Genomic DNA, 19,642 nt, shown 5'->3' with positions numbered 1-19,642 from the left:
CCCTGTTGCAGCTTGAAGCCATTCCCTCTTGTGCTGTCTCTAATGACCTGCGAGAAGAGACCAGCACCAACCTCTCTACAATGACCTTTCAGGTAGTTGTAGAGACTGATGAGGTCTCCCCTCAGCCTCCTCTTCCTCAAACTAAACATTCCCAGCTCCTTCAAGCGCTCTTCATAACACTTATTCTCTAGGCCCTTCACCAGCTTCCTTGCCCTCCTCTGTACTCACTCCAGCACCTCGATATCTCTCTTGAACTGAGGTGCCCAGAACTGGACACAATACTCCCAGGTGTGGACTCCTGAACTCCCCTGAATCTCCCACGACCCACCCACTCTCAGTTTAAAGATTTGTCCTTCACTTGCCCTCTTCCACCCCAAACATTGCAGTTATAATATTCAGCTCTGTGATTGGCATCTCATCTGAACAGCAAGAAATGAACACTAAAGAATCAAAAGCAAGAGAAAAAATAATGGAGAAATGAGGTTCCAAAATGATACATTTATTATAACTAAACAGAGGACAGAAGCTCCAATTAACTTAAATAAATTTATACTGCATTATGGCAAACACAGGAACAGTGTGCTCAGAGCACAAACAAATTACTTTCAACTTAACTTTGTAATAGGGGCTGAAAATGGGATACATACAAAGAACAGAATATGGCATTATCCTTTTCATTAAATATACCAAATCATTTGATATAAACAATTTAAAAATATTTAAATATATGAAGTAGCTAAAGTTTAAATTATTAGCAAGGTACGTAGATACAAAGGTACAAGTGTTTTGGAGTTGTATAAAAGATGTAATTTTCCCCCCAAACAAAGCCTACATTAAGTGGAATATCCTGACAAGAGAATATTCTCCACCTGCATGCAGTCCTACTGACAACCTACCTATTAAATTAGCTTTCTGGTACATAACTTGCAGGCAGATTTACTCTCACAGCATGCAAAATCAGCCATGAAAATCTCAGTGAAACCACCTTTTGAACTAACATGAAATGGAAACAAGTTTTTCAATAAACTAGTCCCTATAATCTGCTTGTTTTAAAGGAAAAAGAAATCATACCCTACTTTACTCCGTTGCTAAACTCATTTTTTAAAAAAAGCTTTTAATACGTTTTACACTTTTCCCCCTGAATAGTTTATAATAAAAATCTGATCTTATTTGAATATGAAGCAACCAGCAATGGTCTTACCTATTAACCAAACTCTGAGCTTAGAGGCTTTGCCTGTGTAAGTCACGAGGTCACCAAAATCTTGCACAGCTTTTAAATATTTAAAGAAATACTTTACATCTTCTGATTAAATATTCATTCAGTTAATAAGTTCTGACCAGTTACTATACACTCCGAAGTTATCCTTTCTCTGAAAGTACTGCAGCTTCTGGGTTTTTGGTCAACACAAGAGACAACAAAGAATGTTATCTGAAGCTAGTCCTCACGCCATCAGTTTGCTGGAGCTGTCTGTACCTCCTGGACAGAGCTGCTCAGGAAGGTTCACAACTGGGACAGTGGGAGTCACCAAGGGCTTCCTTATCTTTTTAAGGTTGCAGAACATGTGCTGTTCAAGCCCAGCTAGCATGGGCTTGCCTACTTTCACTATCAGAAGGAAAATATTCCCTGTGAAAATGCTTCACTGTGGTTGATTATGACATCCTTCAAATGCTTTAGGTAACGGGGGAAACTGACATTTGTGACTGACATTCAAATGTATTTCAAGTAACATGTTAAAATTTCACAGTACGTCCAATTTCAAATAAGTCCCAAAGCTAAACATGTTTAATAAACGTATTATATTCATCAGAACGTTCTTCATTTAAAAAGAAACCAAACAACCCAACTATTTTTGGCTCCCTTCTTATTTAATCCACAGAAAATTTAAGTGAAGAGTAAACACCAAAAAAAAGAACAGCAGCAAAGTGTCTTAAACTCCCAAATACTAAAATCTGATAATTTGCTGTTAAGGATAGTTAAAGCTCTGTAAAACTTGAATCAAGAAATCTTTGAAAACAGCTTTTCCTGCTGCATCCCTGTAGCAGACAATCCTTAGGTTTTTGATATTCCATGAAAGGTCACAGTCCATTTTAGAGTGTCCTTATCATGTTTCAGGAATGTTAAGTAAGATTACTGTATGCTGTTTTCAAACTGAAGATATGCACCCGCAAAATTTAGTGTACTTCAAAAGCCCATTTGTTCTAGTTACAATTTTTACAAAGTAAAATTAGTTTAAAAACTGCTTTCTCATGAAATTGGTTTTAGTCTAGTCTTGGCCTAAAAAAGCACCTAGTTAAGTCCTATCTTCAAAATCTGCAAACTGGCTTTCATGCTGAAATCTCCAAGTTAATCTCAATTTACAAGGAAGAGAATACTGCCCTTCATTAGGGGTACACTAACTGCAAAGATCGTACTGACGTGAAATTCCAGCTTTGTCACAGCAATTTTACACTTCAGACACAATTACAGTAATTCTCAGGAGGTTCTCTGCAAACTGTACAGAATAAGAACTCAATACTTGAACTAAACACTGACCCTTTTTCTAGAATTAATTGTACTGTACATCCTGCTTAGGAAACAACTAAATACAATGGTCCATCATGCAAGCCGTGAGACTGTCAAAACATTTTTTGTTCCACTAACTTCAAATGAGTTTTTACAAATAATTTAGCCAATCTAGATAAATACTGAACACAGAGTTAAGCTGAAATACACTTGGGAGTCAACATTTTATATGAAAATATGCAACTATGACTAAAAGCAGTAAGTACTAACTGCCCACCACAATATCACTGTGTACAGCGCCACTGTAAGATGTGCTCTCTATTGTGTACACAAGATCAAGGATGTTCTTATGTTTTATAATACTGGGTGCAAAATTAAAAAATTAAAAATACAAACAAACCAACCCATAACTCTGCTGATTCAAGCCCTACTATGTGCATTTCATAAGAGATTTTAAGAAAGAGTGGAAAACGTAGGCTACCAGGAATTATAGAACATGCCAGAGCTGGTATTTCAAACTTAAAAATTGACTAAGGACAGACATTAACGAGTAAACCTTGACCTAATGTCAGCATTTAATCACACAGTTAAAGACAGTAACTATAACCAATGAATTAAAAAACCAATTATGGAATCAAAGCACTGGCAATAGGAGACATGACTTGTTGATTGCACAGTAAGCAAGGCCATGAGATGAAAGTATTTATGTACTTTGACTATACCTGGTTAGTGATTTTATACCTGAGATGAAAACTGAGAGGCAAGAAAACTAGTGACGGTGTAAATAATTATCAGATGAAAACAAACATGCAAAGATAACTGTTTTTAAAAAAAGATCACAACTGACATTTTCCCCTTATGATTATTTTCATTTTGCTATTCAGACAAACACTTTAACTCACTTTGCCATGTGACAGATTGTGTTCTGAAACTACTTTAAAGGCTCCTGTGATTCCAATGCTTTAGTACTCATGGAATTTTGAGTAGAAGCAAACATCCTCTACTTCCTAGTCTTAAGAAATTTAAGGCACCCATTAAGAAGCAAACTTCATGGGAAGTTTCCATTCTAGGGAAAAATAAGTCTGATTTTCCCTTCAACAGAAAAAAAGTAATAATCATGAATTTGTGTAAGTGATTAGAATGCCACATTCTCTGTCAGTGAGGCAATAGCTTTGTGATACCTAGTTTAAGTAAAAGTCAGTCTAAAGAGCTACTACTGAAGCCAGTCTTCACTAACAGGTTACAAAATATGTAATGTTGTAATGGAAGGGAAAGTTTGTATTAAGTTCTGCAAAAGCTAAAAGTTGGAAGCAGAGCAAGGCTGAGCTCCATGTAATGAGGAAAGGAAATAAATGAGAACCAGTTTTCCATTATAGACACAATTTATACATCAAACTTGCAATTTTAATGGATCACTGTACCACAACAATGAGTGCAAATACATGATTTTGTGGGCAGAAGCACTGCTAAAGAAGCATATTCTGTTTTCCTCTCTATGGAATGACAGTAAATCACTTCATTGATGAATGGAAATTTCATTCCATATGTCAGAAAACATATCTACAATTTATTACTAGAATCAGCTCAAAATACTTTCCATAATCACAAAAGCTTTAATAATATGTAGCTATCAGACACAGAAAGATATACAAGTTTTTGGTTACAATTAGGATCAGCTTCAGATTCTGAAGCTTAATTCTTTGCTTCCGCAGCTTCTTTATCATGTTTCTCCTTTGCTTTCTCTTTTTCTTCCAGTTTTTCTTCTTTTTGAAGCAGTGCCATAATCTCAGCAACTTGGCTGGTGCCTATATCAATGTCTTCTTTGTCAATCAATTCTACTACCTACATGAACATGAAATTAAATTGAGAGAGCATTTAATTTTTACATAATGGAGGCATTTTCAGAAATTTCATTAAGTCAAAATCAGTGAGCAGTTCCCTTATGTTCCAGAAAAACAGTATTTTTTCCTACATGAAACACAAATTCAAACCACGACCAGTGCTTCAAACATATCAGAAGTATTAAGAAAAAGGCAACCTATGGCAGAGCAAATGATGCAGAACTTTTGACTCAGCACAAAGAGTCAGTCGCATTTTAAAGTATTAGTAAAACAGACCTGTTTATTACATCTGTCCCAGTGGAAAGCTCAAATTCATTACCTGCTTAGTACTTAAGACAAAACTTACCATAGAATCACAGAATGGTTTGGGTGGGAAGGGACTTTAAAGATCACCTAGTTCCAATCCCCCCGCACGGGCAGGGACACCTCCCACTAGACCAGGTTGCTCTGAGGTCCATTCAACCTGGCCTTGAACACTCCCAGGGAGGGGGCATCTAAAACTTCCCTGAGCAACCTGTGCCAGTGTCTCTCCACCCTCACAGAAAATAATTTCTTCCTACTATCCCCAAGAGAACTTGTTATTTCTAGTCAGCTACTTCGGAAGCAGCATTTGTGAAAAGAAATAGTTTAAAAACCAGTTTGTTAGCAAATACAAACTCTTTCCTGCTCTAATGGCAGTTTGCTGTGGTTTTCCAGACTTTTCTGCATCTCGGGAAAAGCCTATTTTACAGCATAATGAAATAGTGTGTAACAGCAGCACAGCCCTTTGTAACTACTTTGTTGTAGCACAGCCTCCACTAACAACGCTTGCAGCTGGTGTTGTGCCACCTTCTTGTTTTACAGCACCTCATCTTTGCTCCAAGACTTATGTCTTAGTGCTGGGACATCTTTCCACTGCGGTGTAATTAATTTGTAATCACATCCCACAGCACCACTTGCTAATGCCAGAGCAGGACTTGTCCGTGTGGCTTTTATTTCATAGTCTTAATTTTATCAATAAGACCTGTTGATAATACTGTACTAAACAGGCATAAATTTACAAAAACATACAAGCAGAGGGGGGAGGAACTTTCTAAAAACAAAATGAAAAAATAATTTAGCAGGCACTTCCAATTCCCTTTACATGGCTTTTGAGCAAATGTATTCTTGGCATATCTCCTCAAGTTCCTAGAATTATTCTGCATTATATGCAGAATTCAGAAGTAGACAATGGCTGTTCAGAGCAACAGGGAAGAAAATCACCACTGGGACAACTTCAGTAGGGAGGAAAATTGTGTTTCAAAAGGCTGATCCTGCATTTTGTAGCTGGCCACAGTGTCCTGACTTTCAATGATGTTTCTGTATCGAGTAGGAAAATTACTTGCAAGGAAGTAAGTTTCAGAACATCTCTAAATTTACCAAGTGAAAAAAAGAAAATTAAGGAGAAATGCAGGGAAAACCTAAGATTATGTTGCCACTTGAGACAACAGGGCAAAGCAGGCAAAGAACACAAGTAATTTACAACAGACCTAAAGAACAGCTGATGTTCTGACGTCTTTCAAGCATAGGAAATACAGGTATCAATGACATATCTAAGGTATACAAGGTGGCAAGAGAAGCTATTATCATGTGTTGACATAAAGTGTATCTAGAAACATTATGTCAGACTTTGGGTGAATAATAGTATTCCTAAAATAGTTCTTCTAAAGCTCCTTCCCATCCTTAAGTAGCACAACAAAATTGCCATACTTTACAGAACTTGACATAGGCATACAGGAAAACCTACAGCTTTAAAGGTAACATGGGTAATAGGCACAGGATAAAGATTATTTTTTTTACCTCCCCAAAAAGTAGTCATACAAATTATGAAGATCATTATAGTATCTATTTACAATACATTAACAAAAACTCTCACTAGCACCAAGTAAAGACTCTTACAGACGACAGCAATATGAATTTAAGTCAAAACAGGTTCAAAATTTGAAGGATGGCTAACCTTATTTTCTTTAAGCAGTCCACAGGCTTACCTTAACAACATTGTCTATATCAATTTTGCCATCCTTGTTTTCATCTAGTGCCTCTGCAATCCTAGTTAGCTTCTCCTCTGGAATCTTCTGAATTTGTTTCATCGCATTAATTAGCTCAGTAATACTGATGAGATTCTCCCTGAAGAGGAAGCACAATCTGTACATGGCAAGCAGTTACTCCAAAGGAGTAAAGTTGACATAAAGCAGTACTGAGAGCTACTACACTACAGGTCATTTGTAATAACATTAATTATTTATAACCCTGAACAGAATGCAAAATAAGAGTTACTGATCAACAAGCAGATTTCAAATAAATCTTTATCTTACCATTGAATCACACACTAGCACACTTTTGGTTTCCACATGCTTCACTGAACAAATACAGGTATCCACTGGCATTTGAAAAAAAGTTTAGCACAGTTTCTGTGCTTCTCAGACTGTGTATGTAATGTGCTTAGTCCCCCTCTCACTCCCATTTTCCAAAGATGCAGTGCCACCCACCTGTCCCCCATTTAGATTTAGAGAGGCAGCCCCCACAAAATGAGCAGAAGTCACAGGAAAACAAAAGCTGAGAACTAATCACTTTAGCAATTTAGTTGTTAGTTAAAGTAAGCTTCATTTGCTCATATCACGAAACAGACTTTGTAGAAGAAAGAACTAAACTTGATATGGTGACTAGCATATTTCAGTTGTCTCCACTGTCTGCTTACTGATCTCACCAAGGTAACATTCTTCTGCAATCTAAAGCCCCTGCTTGCCCATGTCATTTTGTTAGCTTGAAGAACCACCTTCCAGCACAAGTCAAGTTCTAATGTAGGAGGAATGTAAACCCAATAAATATCAAACAGAAGGGCTTTATCAGTATAGTCCCAGCTCCATACCTGTCCCTAACCTCTGGGCACAGACTGAATTAATCCAAGGAGGATTTCTTGAGCTGCCACTAAATGTCCTGAACTTCTGTTGCTTCTATTACTCTTGATGGCTTGGTAATGACTACTCCAACTTGAAGGTTAAAACAACATACCTTTGACAATTAAGCAATATTTAAACTAGTAATTTTCAGTCATCCATAATTACCTACAAAATTATCCACAAAACCATCCATTACATAAAGTATAATTACATTCAGTGCAAGCAGACTCTATATCCTATTTTAATTTACAAATTCAGATGGTTTTGATCAACAGCTTCTCTATAGCACCGTTAATATGGTCTTAATCATATTAGACAAAATTTGAAACAAATGACCATTTGCCTTGGGGACGGAAAAAAATAAAGTCTGGAAGCAACAAAAGCAGAATCCTTATTTCTGTTTGGGTTATGCTCTGTGGGAGCTGGGAAGGTCTCTTAATGAACCACACAAAGTGGTGCAAGCATAAACTAGATTAATAAAGCATTCATCATCACACACAGTGAGAATTACAGCCACAGTTTTTAGGTGTTTGAGTGCCCATAACATGCAACATATGACCACTGGCCTGAAAGTCTGTCCAGTAAAATTAAGACCTGGAGAAGTGTTGATAAAATTATTTTGCAATGAAACTACCATGAAAGAGCTCTCTTTGAAAATCTGCAAGTGTGTTAAAATCGAAATGAATCAAATTTTCAAAAAGAAAATTATCTCCTTACTTTCATTAGACCTGTTCCCACATTTGTCTCCAGAGACAGAACAGACTTTACTGCAATTTTTTTCCTCACTGCACTACTAAAGAACAACAAGCATGAATACGCTTACCCTACTGCTGCACACCTTTCAGTCAATGACACAGGGCAAACTACTGCTTGAGGAGCACGACTGAAGACATAAATTCACCTGCAGCACTGTTAGCACCAGAGGCAGGAAACAGGTGGCAAGATATTAATGGACACTTTGACTTTCAGAACCCCTCAAGACTGGGGGAACTATACCTGCTTTTTTCCTTCCTCAGTTCAACCATATTTAACATACCTTAGAAGAAAGAAAATCTACAGCACAAATTTGTTTAATTTTTTAAATAAGTTGTCTTAACGCTCTAATTTGCAAATTCTTCTCTGATCACACATCAGACAAAAGCAAGACTGAAGATGAACAGCCAGACACACATTTAGTGCTCTCAGGTCACTTACCCAGCAGGAGGACTATCACCACCGTCCAGTCTTACATCCACTTTCTTTTGGTTTGTCTCTAATTCATTAATAATTTTGTCTATCTGTCCAATCATTCGGTTCACCCTCTTGGTCAATCGCTTGCTTGCTTTTGACTCTTCCACTACCTCTTTCTCGCCAGTTTTAGAGAGCTCTTTTATCTCTTGCAAATCCTAAAAGAAACAGTGAAGAGAGAGAAGATTTGTCAGTGTGAATTCCCAACAACAGACACTACTGACTTAGAACAGCACTTCACGACAGGAGCCATTTGTAAATGAAATGCAAATGTAGAGACATATAAAGCCACACTGGAATTAGAAGAATAAATTCTAACACTGCTGCCATTTGCATGCACCTCCTAAATGTATTTTCTACATCTTTCATAAGACTGGCTAACATTAATTTTACTTAAGTTCAAGTACTTATAATAATGACATCTCTACAGCACACAGCAGTTTGCAGCTGTTAGTCTAGCCACCCTGGGAATAAGAACAGAACAGGCTTCTCATTTGCTAGGAAGTACTCTGATGATTCTAACTAGGCTTTAAACATGTTACACAAATGAGGGTCTGTATAAAGGAGTATAAAGCTCATTTACTCAGCTACCAAACAGGCTAACAGAAATCCAAGTAAAATAATCTTTAACTTTGTGGATCATTTCTGTTAAAACTAAACACAAACAGAAATAAAATTTAAAAAAACCCCAAAACTTCCATGTCCCGTTTTTCACCTCATTATACTCCTGGATATCACCCTTCAATTCCTCAAGCTCCTCTTTTTCCTTTGTTAGTGATTTTTTCTGTTCCTGCAGTTTGGTGCAAGCATCATTCAGCATGTCAATCTCCTCCTTAGTGATTTCCTCGCCCTGTAACAGAAAATACATACAAATTAGTGAAAGACAGATTTGTGATTTTTCTCTAAGATTTTGGATTAATGTAGAAATGTGCATTGTGAGGATAGTAATGATATCTTAAATGCTAACTCCATTGCTTTGCTCTGGTACCTATTTTTCAAGTGCACCAGTAATAAGTTGGGCTAATATGATTTGTTTCCTGGGTTTTGGCTATTTGAAATTTTCTCTCATTTAAGAATGCTTTACTTCCTTTGCTGGGTGAAAAATCAAAGTAACTGAGAAATTATTCACTACATATAGGAAAGATACATTACATTAAAAACATTTGCAGAGTAAAGTTCAGGAAGCTGAGCTGGAGCAGTTATCTTCAACAACCTTTGCAAGAATGAGAATGAAAATCCATAGTTTGTGAGGTATACTTCCCTCATGAAAAGCTGAGAACAAAACTTTAACCCCCAGCTTAAAAAACAAGACTTCAAGATGATTGATTAAAAATGCTAAAATCCCCTAATACTAACTACAGTTAGCATATTGATCTTACCCAGACACCAACTTTTATTTTGAGTGGCTAAACTCTAAATAGCCATGTGAGTATAGAAAGATGTGTGAACAAGGATACCAGAAACACAGAGTAGAATGACTACATGCTTCCAAAAAACAACTACAGAAAAGTTCACAAACTAGGCATTCAGCCCCTTTGAGTTCTATTAGTATCAACCTCACTTCTGCTTTCAATACAGTATAGATAGTTCACCTAAGGGGAAAAAAAAAAAACAACACACTGCCCACACCAGTTTAGAAGAAGTTGATACAAATCTAGTAGTCTAGTCCAAACCTGGTCCTTAATCCTCTGGTTTTAGAGCTATACACCCTTCAAAAGAAAGAACACTCCTCCCTACCTGCTCTTGCCCTCTTCATATTCATGTGTTAACTATACACAGGTTAAACATGCACAGATCCATTGACAGCTACAGCCAGTGCAAATGCCCCCCAAAGTAGGTATGTTAGTATCTACAACACAGGCAGATAAAGGAGATATTCAAGAAATGTTTTGTGCTGGTGTCAGCTTTTGTATCGGTTGTTAAGAATTTGCAATCTACTAATTAGCTGCTTTTCACTGACAGAATGTGGCAAGAGGGTTAAAACTGAAGGACATCCAGGCAACTTATCATGGCTCTTGCATGGATGTTTTGAATTTCTGCATTGAAAAGTGTAAAAACATACATTTATCCAGATTACCTTAATGCCTTCCAATACTGGTGCTGTATCTTTCAGTGTCTCTGAGTGCACGGCCATTTCTGCCCTTGCCAGTTCTTGTTCAGTATCCACAGCCATCTGACTTTTTTTAACTTGCAGAGCAGGTGCTTCAAGATCTACTGCTGATTCCACCTCTTTCTAAATTTGAAAGACCCATGGAGTTTTAATTAAAACAAAGATAACAACATCTGTATTAGCATCTCAAAACAGGAATAACTGCCAAAGTAGACGTAGACATTTTTACGAGAAGACACAAAAAACCTGCAACACACTGAGTGGTTTCACATAAAAATATCCTGTTAAACTTAATTATCTATGCCTGTGAGCAACTGAGACCTAATTCACCAGCAGGCCAGCAGCTTTTACAGTTAAATAATATGCAATGACATTATCCGGTTAATGACAAATAGAAAGAGTCAATGATAAGAACAATTACGTTTAAAGTATGGGGGAGGGATCAACAAACAAACAAAACCAGAACCTTTGTTAGAAGAACAAAAGGCTTTTTTTATTACTCTAATTAAGAGGAAACAGAAATCAAGGATACACCAGACTGCAACAATCCTTTATGTTTCACAGTGAACCGTCCTGTGTTGCAGTCAGTTTTTAATATTCTCCCACATCTTCCTTATGTGGATTTAAAGTCCAGTTTCTTGAAGGCAACATTCAAAACAGAGGCAGTAACTTATAACATGGTAATTTTTACACCGCTGACAATTATTTCTCAATAGTGAAGAGCAGAACTTACCACAGCTGCAACTTGAAGGGTTTCTTTGGCTTTCTCTGCAGCTTCAGATATTCTTTCCATCGCCTTTTCTTCGTTTTCTTTTCTGATGGCCTCCTCCTCCTGAAGTGTTGCTTCCAGTCGTGCTTTGTTATCTACTTTTTCACCCTCAACTTCTGCCACTTTGACCTGAGCCTCTTTGGCCTAAAAATAACATAAGTAGTTCATTAGAGTATATATATGTGTATATATAGGCATGTCTACGTAACACATGAAATTTACACATCCTTATTGATAAAGGTAGCACAGGCATGCTAATGCATAGTTAAAACCCTCCAGAGTCACCCTGCTTTTGCATTGCTCAGAAAAAGATGGCTCTTTCTTTGAAAATGAGAACTTTCCACTCTGAAATCATATTTGTTCTTCTTTCTCTCAAGACTACCCCAACAATACATTCAGATCATTTCTCTCTCTACACAACAGCCTCAACATTTTCATTTCATCATGTCATTATGTTGCCTGAAATGCAAACCGTTTTTTATGTAACTAAAAGATTTATTCTCAGTCTTCTTATGCTTTTACTGTCTGCCCTCATGCAATGAAAAAATGCCTTTCATTTGCTTTATTCACAGATCCCTCCACAAATAAGCTAACTACTTCTGCATTTGAGGGTCACTCAAATAAACTTATCCATGGTTTAGCATTTCAAGGAAAAGAAAGGAACCAGGAAGAACATCTACTTCTCTAAATGGATTTTCAGTGATGATGCTGAAAGTTGGTTACAGACTATACTATGTACTGTATTTACATCAATACTTACAACACTCTCTGGTAGTGTCTGAAGTGTTGTTTTGAGCTGATCAGCTGGAGAAAGGGTATCTGGAAGATACATGGCTCTGGATAAAATAAGCAACGATGTAGGAATTTCCTGGTTCAGATGCAGATCTAGCCACTGTAAACAAAATACATAAAACAAGTCTTCAATTTTTGTATTTTTTTTTTTACTGATCAAGTCAAGCATACACAAAAATGTACATAATATTTTATTTTTTTTACCACTACTTATCAGCCAACATCCTAGTATAGGAACTACAGCAGCAGCAGTTATAAGCAGCAAAGAATTATAGCAATTGCATTGAAAAAAAATTGTATTTATTTAACAAGTACTTCCAGAAGTATTGAATTAATATTTGAATAAGTGTTTTGTGTCACATGCATCTTCCTCTAAACCAGACAATGCCAATAGACCAGGAACTGATCCACTTAAGATAAAAGTTCTTTACAGAATAATGCAAATAACTAACAAGATAAACGGCCAAAACTGCAAACATATTTTGGATATGTTTAAGTCTAAGTATCTATTTGCATAACCAAACATTACAGCCCAGTCAAAAACCAGAAGCCCACCTCTACTATACTTACACAGGACACATGACAAAAGCTTATTAAGGTGAAAGACTTTTAGCCAAGCTTTTAATGAGAACAGATGTAAAACGACTTCTCAGAACTGTAACAAAAATCAGAGCTACTAATTGAAGTCAGGTCTGTGTAGTCAGTCCTGCAAAGACACACCTGTTTAAGCTGTTCCTTAAGACGTTCCTCTGTCACACCAAGAGCTCTCATACCTCGAGCACGACAAGCTGCCTGCAGTTCTTTAACAGTCAGGCTATCAACTCCTTCTTCAGCAATCATCTGCACAAAGCAAAAAATAAACGTTAACATGCTCGAAATTGAAAACCACAATCAACACAGACCCAGAAGTCTGTATTTTTACAAAGGCCACTAGAGGCTGCTGTGGTAACACACATTAGCCTCCACTTGTCAAACTGAACATTATGCTGTATGTAGCCTTAACAGCTGCACAATTATAATGTTAGTCTCTCTCTATGTTAATATTTCTATCAATTCCCTTAGAAATGATAGTTTAATAGAAATGCTTTTCTTTCTAACGTAGCTATTTCCATTACAATTGATGGTAGATTTTAAAAAGGTCAGCTTTTTCTCTAAAAAGAACACTTAAGATTTTGAGCTCTTCAAGCCTTTTTGTTCTAAGTTAGCTCAGAAATAAGACAAGACAAAAAAGGAAATTGCTTAAAAAGACACACATACATACACACACACACATATTTATTGCTCTTACATGTTAAAATTATTAACCAGTGTCTACTTAGAATGACTTACTTTGTCATCTGCTTTTATGCTTCTCAACCTCATAGTCAGCTGGAAGCGGAGAAAGTTATTTGTCCCAATTGACTGAAGTTCCAACAATTTACAAAGTGCCACCAACTGTGGCCTGGTTAGATTGTCCAGAGTCAACTCATCTTCAAACAGTTTAGAGAACCTTAAGATCTCCTCATTACTGGGTCTTTCGCCTGTTTCCCTGATCTGCAGGAAAAAACAAACACACAAAGCTCTTCAAAGCAAATGTTAGGGTTGGGCATTATTATTTTGAAAAACAAAAATATTCTCCTCATTTGATAGTAGGAAATAGGACACAAGGAAAACACAAAACAAATTTTTAAAAAATTATTTACTATAAAAGGCCAAAGAATTGATGGCTTTGATAGTTGCCAAGAACACTGCACAACATACTTTAACAAGAACAAAAATGAGATGCATCTGTATACTAACGAGTAGGTCCATCTGAGTTGGCACTGCTTATTAGTGATATTACTGAATCCAAAATCTACAGAACTTAACAATGAAGTAATTCCAGTCACTTAACACGTTCTGTCTAAATAGTATGTAGATATCCAGAAACACTTTTCCCAACCCATCTACCTTTTTTAGGCCCTGTAAAGAAAATACAAGCTAAGTAGGATCAAGTACAATCTGACAATCTAACATTACCTGTGTAAATTGATTGTACCTACCTGTTTTACTTGCCAACTCAAATCTTTTAGTGAACACCTACTGAGTACAGGAAAAGCTGGAAATTCGGAAGACAAGACAGTATTGAGTCCATTAACCTCCAGGATACTTGTGTAGTTGAGAAACTAACTCAGAGAAAGAAAGGTCAAAGGCCTTGGTGTTCCACTTCACCAGGTCCTTCACTACAGAAGCCAAAAATGGAACTTGAAAAACACAAAAAGTATTTTTTTCCTTGTTTAAAGCTGAATTACAGCAGAGCCAAATGTAAGTTTCTTTAGAGTACAAACTCAAACTTCCTAGTAATCCACACTTTTCCACAGAGAAAATCTGGAATTTGGCAGCAAACATGTTAAGCCATAATCAATGGTTCTTGCAACATCAAATACTTCATTCCAGAAGTAGCTATAGAATAGCAAAAAGGTTGGAAAACTTTAACTTTCTTCTTGCTCTGACATTTATTATCTAGTACAGTGAAGTGAGATCAATGAAGTCTGTCTCCATGGCATAAATGAGAAATTTATAGCTGTTAGAAGCACACCCACACATACAAAATGCAGGGCTTGAAACTTCTTTTTAGTCATCAGAGGAGCGTGGGACTTCCTTCAGCAAATGTGGAGTGATACTTTATTTCCACAGAAATGAACCATCAAATGTCAATTCCCAGTGGCAATTCTTTCAGAGAAAATGACATGTTCCAAACATGAAGCATGGCAGTGGCATGCTCCCAGAGTCTGCAGCATAGGTGCTTCAGCTACTAACTGCTAGAACTTATCATTTAATATGAAAAAAACAGAAAGAGATGATTGCTTCAAAGTACATGGATTTTGCAAGCAGGTAGCAGCTGGCAAGGCTCGCCAATTGCATTATCTGAGGTAACCAACTCAGCACTATCAACATGATCTTATTACCCCACCCTTTACAACCTTATTCTCTGCACTGAGGAGCAGGAAGAGCTCAGCTAGCTGACAGGACTTGTGAAGTTATTGAGGTCTGGAATCCCCAGGCTTATTTTTCTCTTCCTCAAAGGAAGAGACTACATTCTGACTTTGAACAGCAAATGACAGTTCTCGGCACGATTTCTTATTCAACAGTCCTACAATCAGAGTAACTAGAATAAATCCTATGCTGAGAAGATTAAAGAAGGTATTTTTAAATTCTCCAGAGAATACCTGACCCTTACCAACAACTTGGAGGAAGACAACACTGTCAAACCTAAAGGCATCACTGAAGGAGGCAGATTTCTGACATTTAGGCCCTGTATCAGCAACTGCTTGTGAATAGAACAATTTTGTACCAAACACAGCACTCACCTTCTAGCAAAACTGCAGATTATACCACATTCTAGTCACTATCCAAAAGGATTTCAGCAGTATAACAGCCATGCATTTAAAAACTGTTTTTATCAGCAGAATTAAATTTAACAAGAACATTTTACTTTTCCCCCACTAAGTTTTCATCAGTTAGTTAGGAAAGAACTTCTTTCTCACTTTTTAAGCCCAGGGTTCAAAAAAGAAGTAAAAAGCTACACGAGTAATCACTGAGTACATACTCTTTTTGATGTTAGAATTAAATTATTAACAAAATAAAAGAACAAAAACTGACTGCACAGAAATACACTGTTCCTAGAATCAGAGACTGAAAGTACCAGCTAGAATACCAAAGCTAGAACCAGTAAAACTTCATCACACTGGAGCACTACTTGCAAAAAAGAAATCTATCCTAAAAAACCCTATTATACCATGCTTCTTCAAATCCAACAGAATAAAGGCATCAGATGATGACACTGACCAAACAAAACACCAAACTATTTTTAGTAGGAAGAGAAAATACATTTTTTTTTAATTTTACCTTTTGAAAGAATGCTGAAAAATCTTTAGTAACATTTCCTTTGGCTGCTTTATTTTTTAAGGCCATCTCCTCAATTGTATCTTGAAGGAATTTAGCCAGTTCAAGCTTTACTCTCAATTCTTTCTTCAATCTTTCCTCCTGTTAAAAAAATGACATGGTTTAAAAGTCCTTTCAAGAAATATGTGCACTAAAACCCACTTCTTCTGCCCTTAGACAAGTAATTCTGAAGTTCTGCTGTAACACAGACATCATACACAGATCCCCAAACTGCACTTAAAAATAGGCTGATCAGCACACAGCTCCAAGAAGCAGGAGATGCAATGTCAGAGTGAAGTGCAGCATGAGTGGCCTCACCCGCTAAAACTAACACGCACCCTCTGAATTATTAACAACACAATGGGAACTGACTAACCTTGTTTTGGGTATTTCCCAACTCCTGTATTCAGCATAAAAATCCTACACTGCATTTCATCCAAACAAAGAGGAATTTATCACAGAACTATGAATTAACCGTAACTTAGATCCAAGTATACAATCACGACTGATTTTATCTGTGACTGACTGGGAGCTCAACATGTACAAATCTCATGTAAATATTTTTGTGCTCCGAAAGTGAAAATTTTTTGGGGGGTTTTGGTTTGTTTTTACAAAGGTCTAAACAATTTGCAGAAAAATTAACTAAGTAATAAAGTTCAAAAGAAAAAAAGTTATTAGAGGGTATTTAAAATAGTTTATATACCTACCAAAAAACCCTACATCAAGAATAAGGACTACAAATGTTAAGATAAAGCCTAACCATTGTAATAGAAATCAGAGTTTCAGAGCTTTGATTTTTGCTTTGTAAGGGTCATAGGAAAAGGGATAAGGATAGCAAACAACAAAACAAGTTTACAGCCCTGAGAGGGGAGCACCTGCAGATATAAAAAGCTAACAGCGGCACTCTTTCATTATTGCACATTAAGAGCAAGATCATCAAAACAACATAAAAGAAGGAAAAAACATCCCCCAAAGACCAAAGAAAAATTAAGATTTTTAGAATTTTTCTACTTTCTTTCTTTACCAAAGTTCTGGTTTTTTCAAGACAGATTACTGGATTACAAATTCAGACCTGCTTACCTTTTTAGACTTTGTCTCAAATGTGGAGGGAAGCATATTAGGGAACAACTTCAGAGCTACTGGAAGCAAAAATTCCATAAATGGGACAACGAGAAAAACTAGGAAAGGGACCAAGCGGAAAAGATCAGCACATATTCGAAGAAACTGGAAAAAACAAACACAACCACAAATGTATATTTTAAATAAATATATAAAATTTTGCTTATAAATACTTGATCATTCACATTATCACTTAAGCTCATGTGTATATATATATTTATCTTCTACAAAGGAAATTTAAAATAAGACAAAAAAAGGACATGACAATGTCAGTTTTTAGTATCTTTTTCTTCAAGTTGCTATACCCTACATAGCGATAGCGCCAGAGTTTCACCACTTTTCAACACTATAGAAAGTATTTCAAAAGCCTCACTGTGTCTCAATAGGATTATTGAACAAGTATCTCATTTAAACCTCTTAAAAGCACCTGAAAACAGGAGGTGGTCATTTGTTGTTGTTAAAGCTGCTTAACTTCTTTTATTCATCTTTATTTGTGCTCTCACTATTTCTTGCATGCATGAGCAACTATGGACTAAGTAATCAAGAATAAAATGGGGGATCCCTCCCCCTCTGCTTTATAACAATTGTAATGTACATTTAAATCCAGAATAATAAGCCCAGCTTGGTCGATTCTTTTTTTTTTAATCATTGCTTTTCTAGAGCAGTAATCCTCCGAAGCAGGCTGATTAATTAGTTACCAATTTTTGAATTGCATAAAATACTGACCTTCTGATTTCTGTATACCTACAAATGTATATATTAGGGGTGTATTAGTATGTAATCAAATCATTCAGTACTCGTTGAAAGTTTAATAACTTTGTTTATATTGGGGATTTCAGATCTTGCTTAACACTTCCTCATTTTACAAAGCAAATAATCATTTATTGGGAATACTGTAATTTCTTAAATCAGAGACTGAAGGTCAACATCTACTACAGTACACAACTGCCACAGCACTGTCATTCAACATCATTATTTGATAAACACTGCTATGACTGGCAAAAACCAGACAACATAAAAGTTATTACAGAAGTAAATCCCCCTCCATCTTCTCCCCACAGCTCATGCCAATCCAGGGGAACAGCAGCTACCACAACCAGTACAGACTGCATGACACTAGGAACACTTTGCTAGGACACAGAACTAGTAAAACTTCAACTATCATTCTTAGCATAAAAACACCCAAATCTTAAATACTGTTTGAGGAATGCACAAATTCCACAGATTCAAAGTTTGACAGTTTTCTTTGTATAGGAAAAATTCAGTTTCCCAGAAGGGATGCTTTGGTCCATTGTTACAGCCTCAAAGATGTTTCCATTCATTCCAACAATAGAAGATAAATGACTACCAGGGAGTTCAAAGAGATGTAAGAATGTTTGGAATATTTTTTTTTTTCCCTTAAAAAAACATCCCTCGAATTTATACAGACAGCAGTACAGAATTCTTATGTCTACCTAGTATCTATTTTTAGACAGTGAGTGCAACTATTTGTAGAAGGCAAAAATGCATATGTAAGGAAGCAGTTTTATAACCAGATTAAGCTAACCTAATGCAATGTATAAAGAGTTACAAGCGTGCAACAGCCCTGACAAGGAGAAGGTTCACCACTGATCCAGCTAAAACTAATCAGCGTAAACCAAATGGGAAGGCTGAGGGGGGGAAGATGTTGGAAAACTTGACTGAAGCACCAAGGAGGACTGGTCTTTTTCTCAGCAGCACTGTCCTGGCTCAGCTTACATAAAGCATGGTACTGCACCCTCCGTTAACTCAAGGAAAAGACCTTTGCACAGGAACCTAATACAATGGTGCATGATTACACACACATTATTTGGCAGCACAACACGAGAAACTTGTGACTACTGTATCTGCTGCTACAGCTCATGTATTCAAATTTTCCCTCCTCCACAGGGCTGAAGAGTTTGTAAAGCTGACATACCTGCTACAAACGCTCTAATGTTTGCCATCTCACCTCCATGTCCTGAACAGTTCTGCTGCAGGAAGCAGCAAGTAGTTTTTAAACAGCCAGTATCACATTTTGCATGTCCTGCTTCTCCTAAGCCTAGGTATGTGATCCTGTTGAATCTAAACCCTACCAGCAATTATACAAGCAGAATTTTGGAACTGCCTTTTGGTTTACATAAGCAGTAGCTCCCCTGCATTAGCCATTCTGCAATTGCTTGTTAATGTGGTTAGATTACTTGGGTATCTTTCCATTATTGCCTCCAAAGAGGAAGGAAAGGGCAGGCAGAAATAAGTCACTTGTCACTCCATGTGAAGATAAGATTTCTCTGGAACTGTCAGTTCATAAGTAGTTTAATAAATTTAAAGCACTATGAGCTTAATTTAAAAAAAAAAAAATTAAGTTCAGGAGCAACTTTTTCTAAGTTGTAGCTAATCTGGCATCAAAGTTTGAAGACTTCTTTAAGTCATTGTACTACAATTTAAAGCTGAACTGACAAA

At 36.7% G+C, this 19,642-nt stretch overlaps 1 protein-coding gene across 2 annotated transcripts in view; it reads right to left on the bottom strand.

The window, feature by feature from the left end:
• Nucleotides 1-478: 478 nt before the first annotated feature.
• Nucleotides 479-19,642, bottom strand: part of LETM1 (leucine zipper and EF-hand containing transmembrane protein 1) — a 28,338-nt gene continuing 9,174 nt past the window's right edge. Inside the window, exons 4-14 of one of the 2 annotated variants that reach the window (XM_051619948.1) lie at nt 17,144-17,287; nt 16,028-16,165; nt 13,490-13,693; nt 12,881-13,000; nt 12,129-12,260; nt 11,333-11,512; nt 10,567-10,722; nt 9,205-9,339; nt 8,457-8,647; nt 6,351-6,507; nt 479-4,345 (exon numbers count right to left, since the gene is read on the bottom strand). In XM_051619948.1, the coding sequence (XP_051475908.1) occupies nt 4,196-4,345; nt 6,351-6,507; nt 8,457-8,647; nt 9,205-9,339; nt 10,567-10,722; nt 11,333-11,512; nt 12,129-12,260; nt 12,881-13,000; nt 13,490-13,693; nt 16,028-16,165; nt 17,144-17,287 (1,707 nt within the window). In that variant the 3' untranslated portion in view covers nt 479-4,195. The remainder of the gene's footprint in view (nt 4,346-6,350; nt 6,508-8,456; nt 8,648-9,204; nt 9,340-10,566; nt 10,723-11,332; nt 11,513-12,128; nt 12,261-12,880; nt 13,001-13,489; nt 13,694-16,027; nt 16,166-17,143; nt 17,288-19,642) is intronic. The other variant, XM_051619949.1, reaches the window with a different exon arrangement.

Source organism: Apus apus, chromosome 4, assembly GCF_020740795.1.
Source record: "Apus apus isolate bApuApu2 chromosome 4, bApuApu2.pri.cur, whole genome shotgun sequence".
In the NCBI taxonomy this organism is placed as follows: Eukaryota; Metazoa; Chordata; class Aves; order Apodiformes; family Apodidae; genus Apus; species Apus apus.
This window is presented reverse-complemented; position numbering and strand designations above follow the sequence as displayed.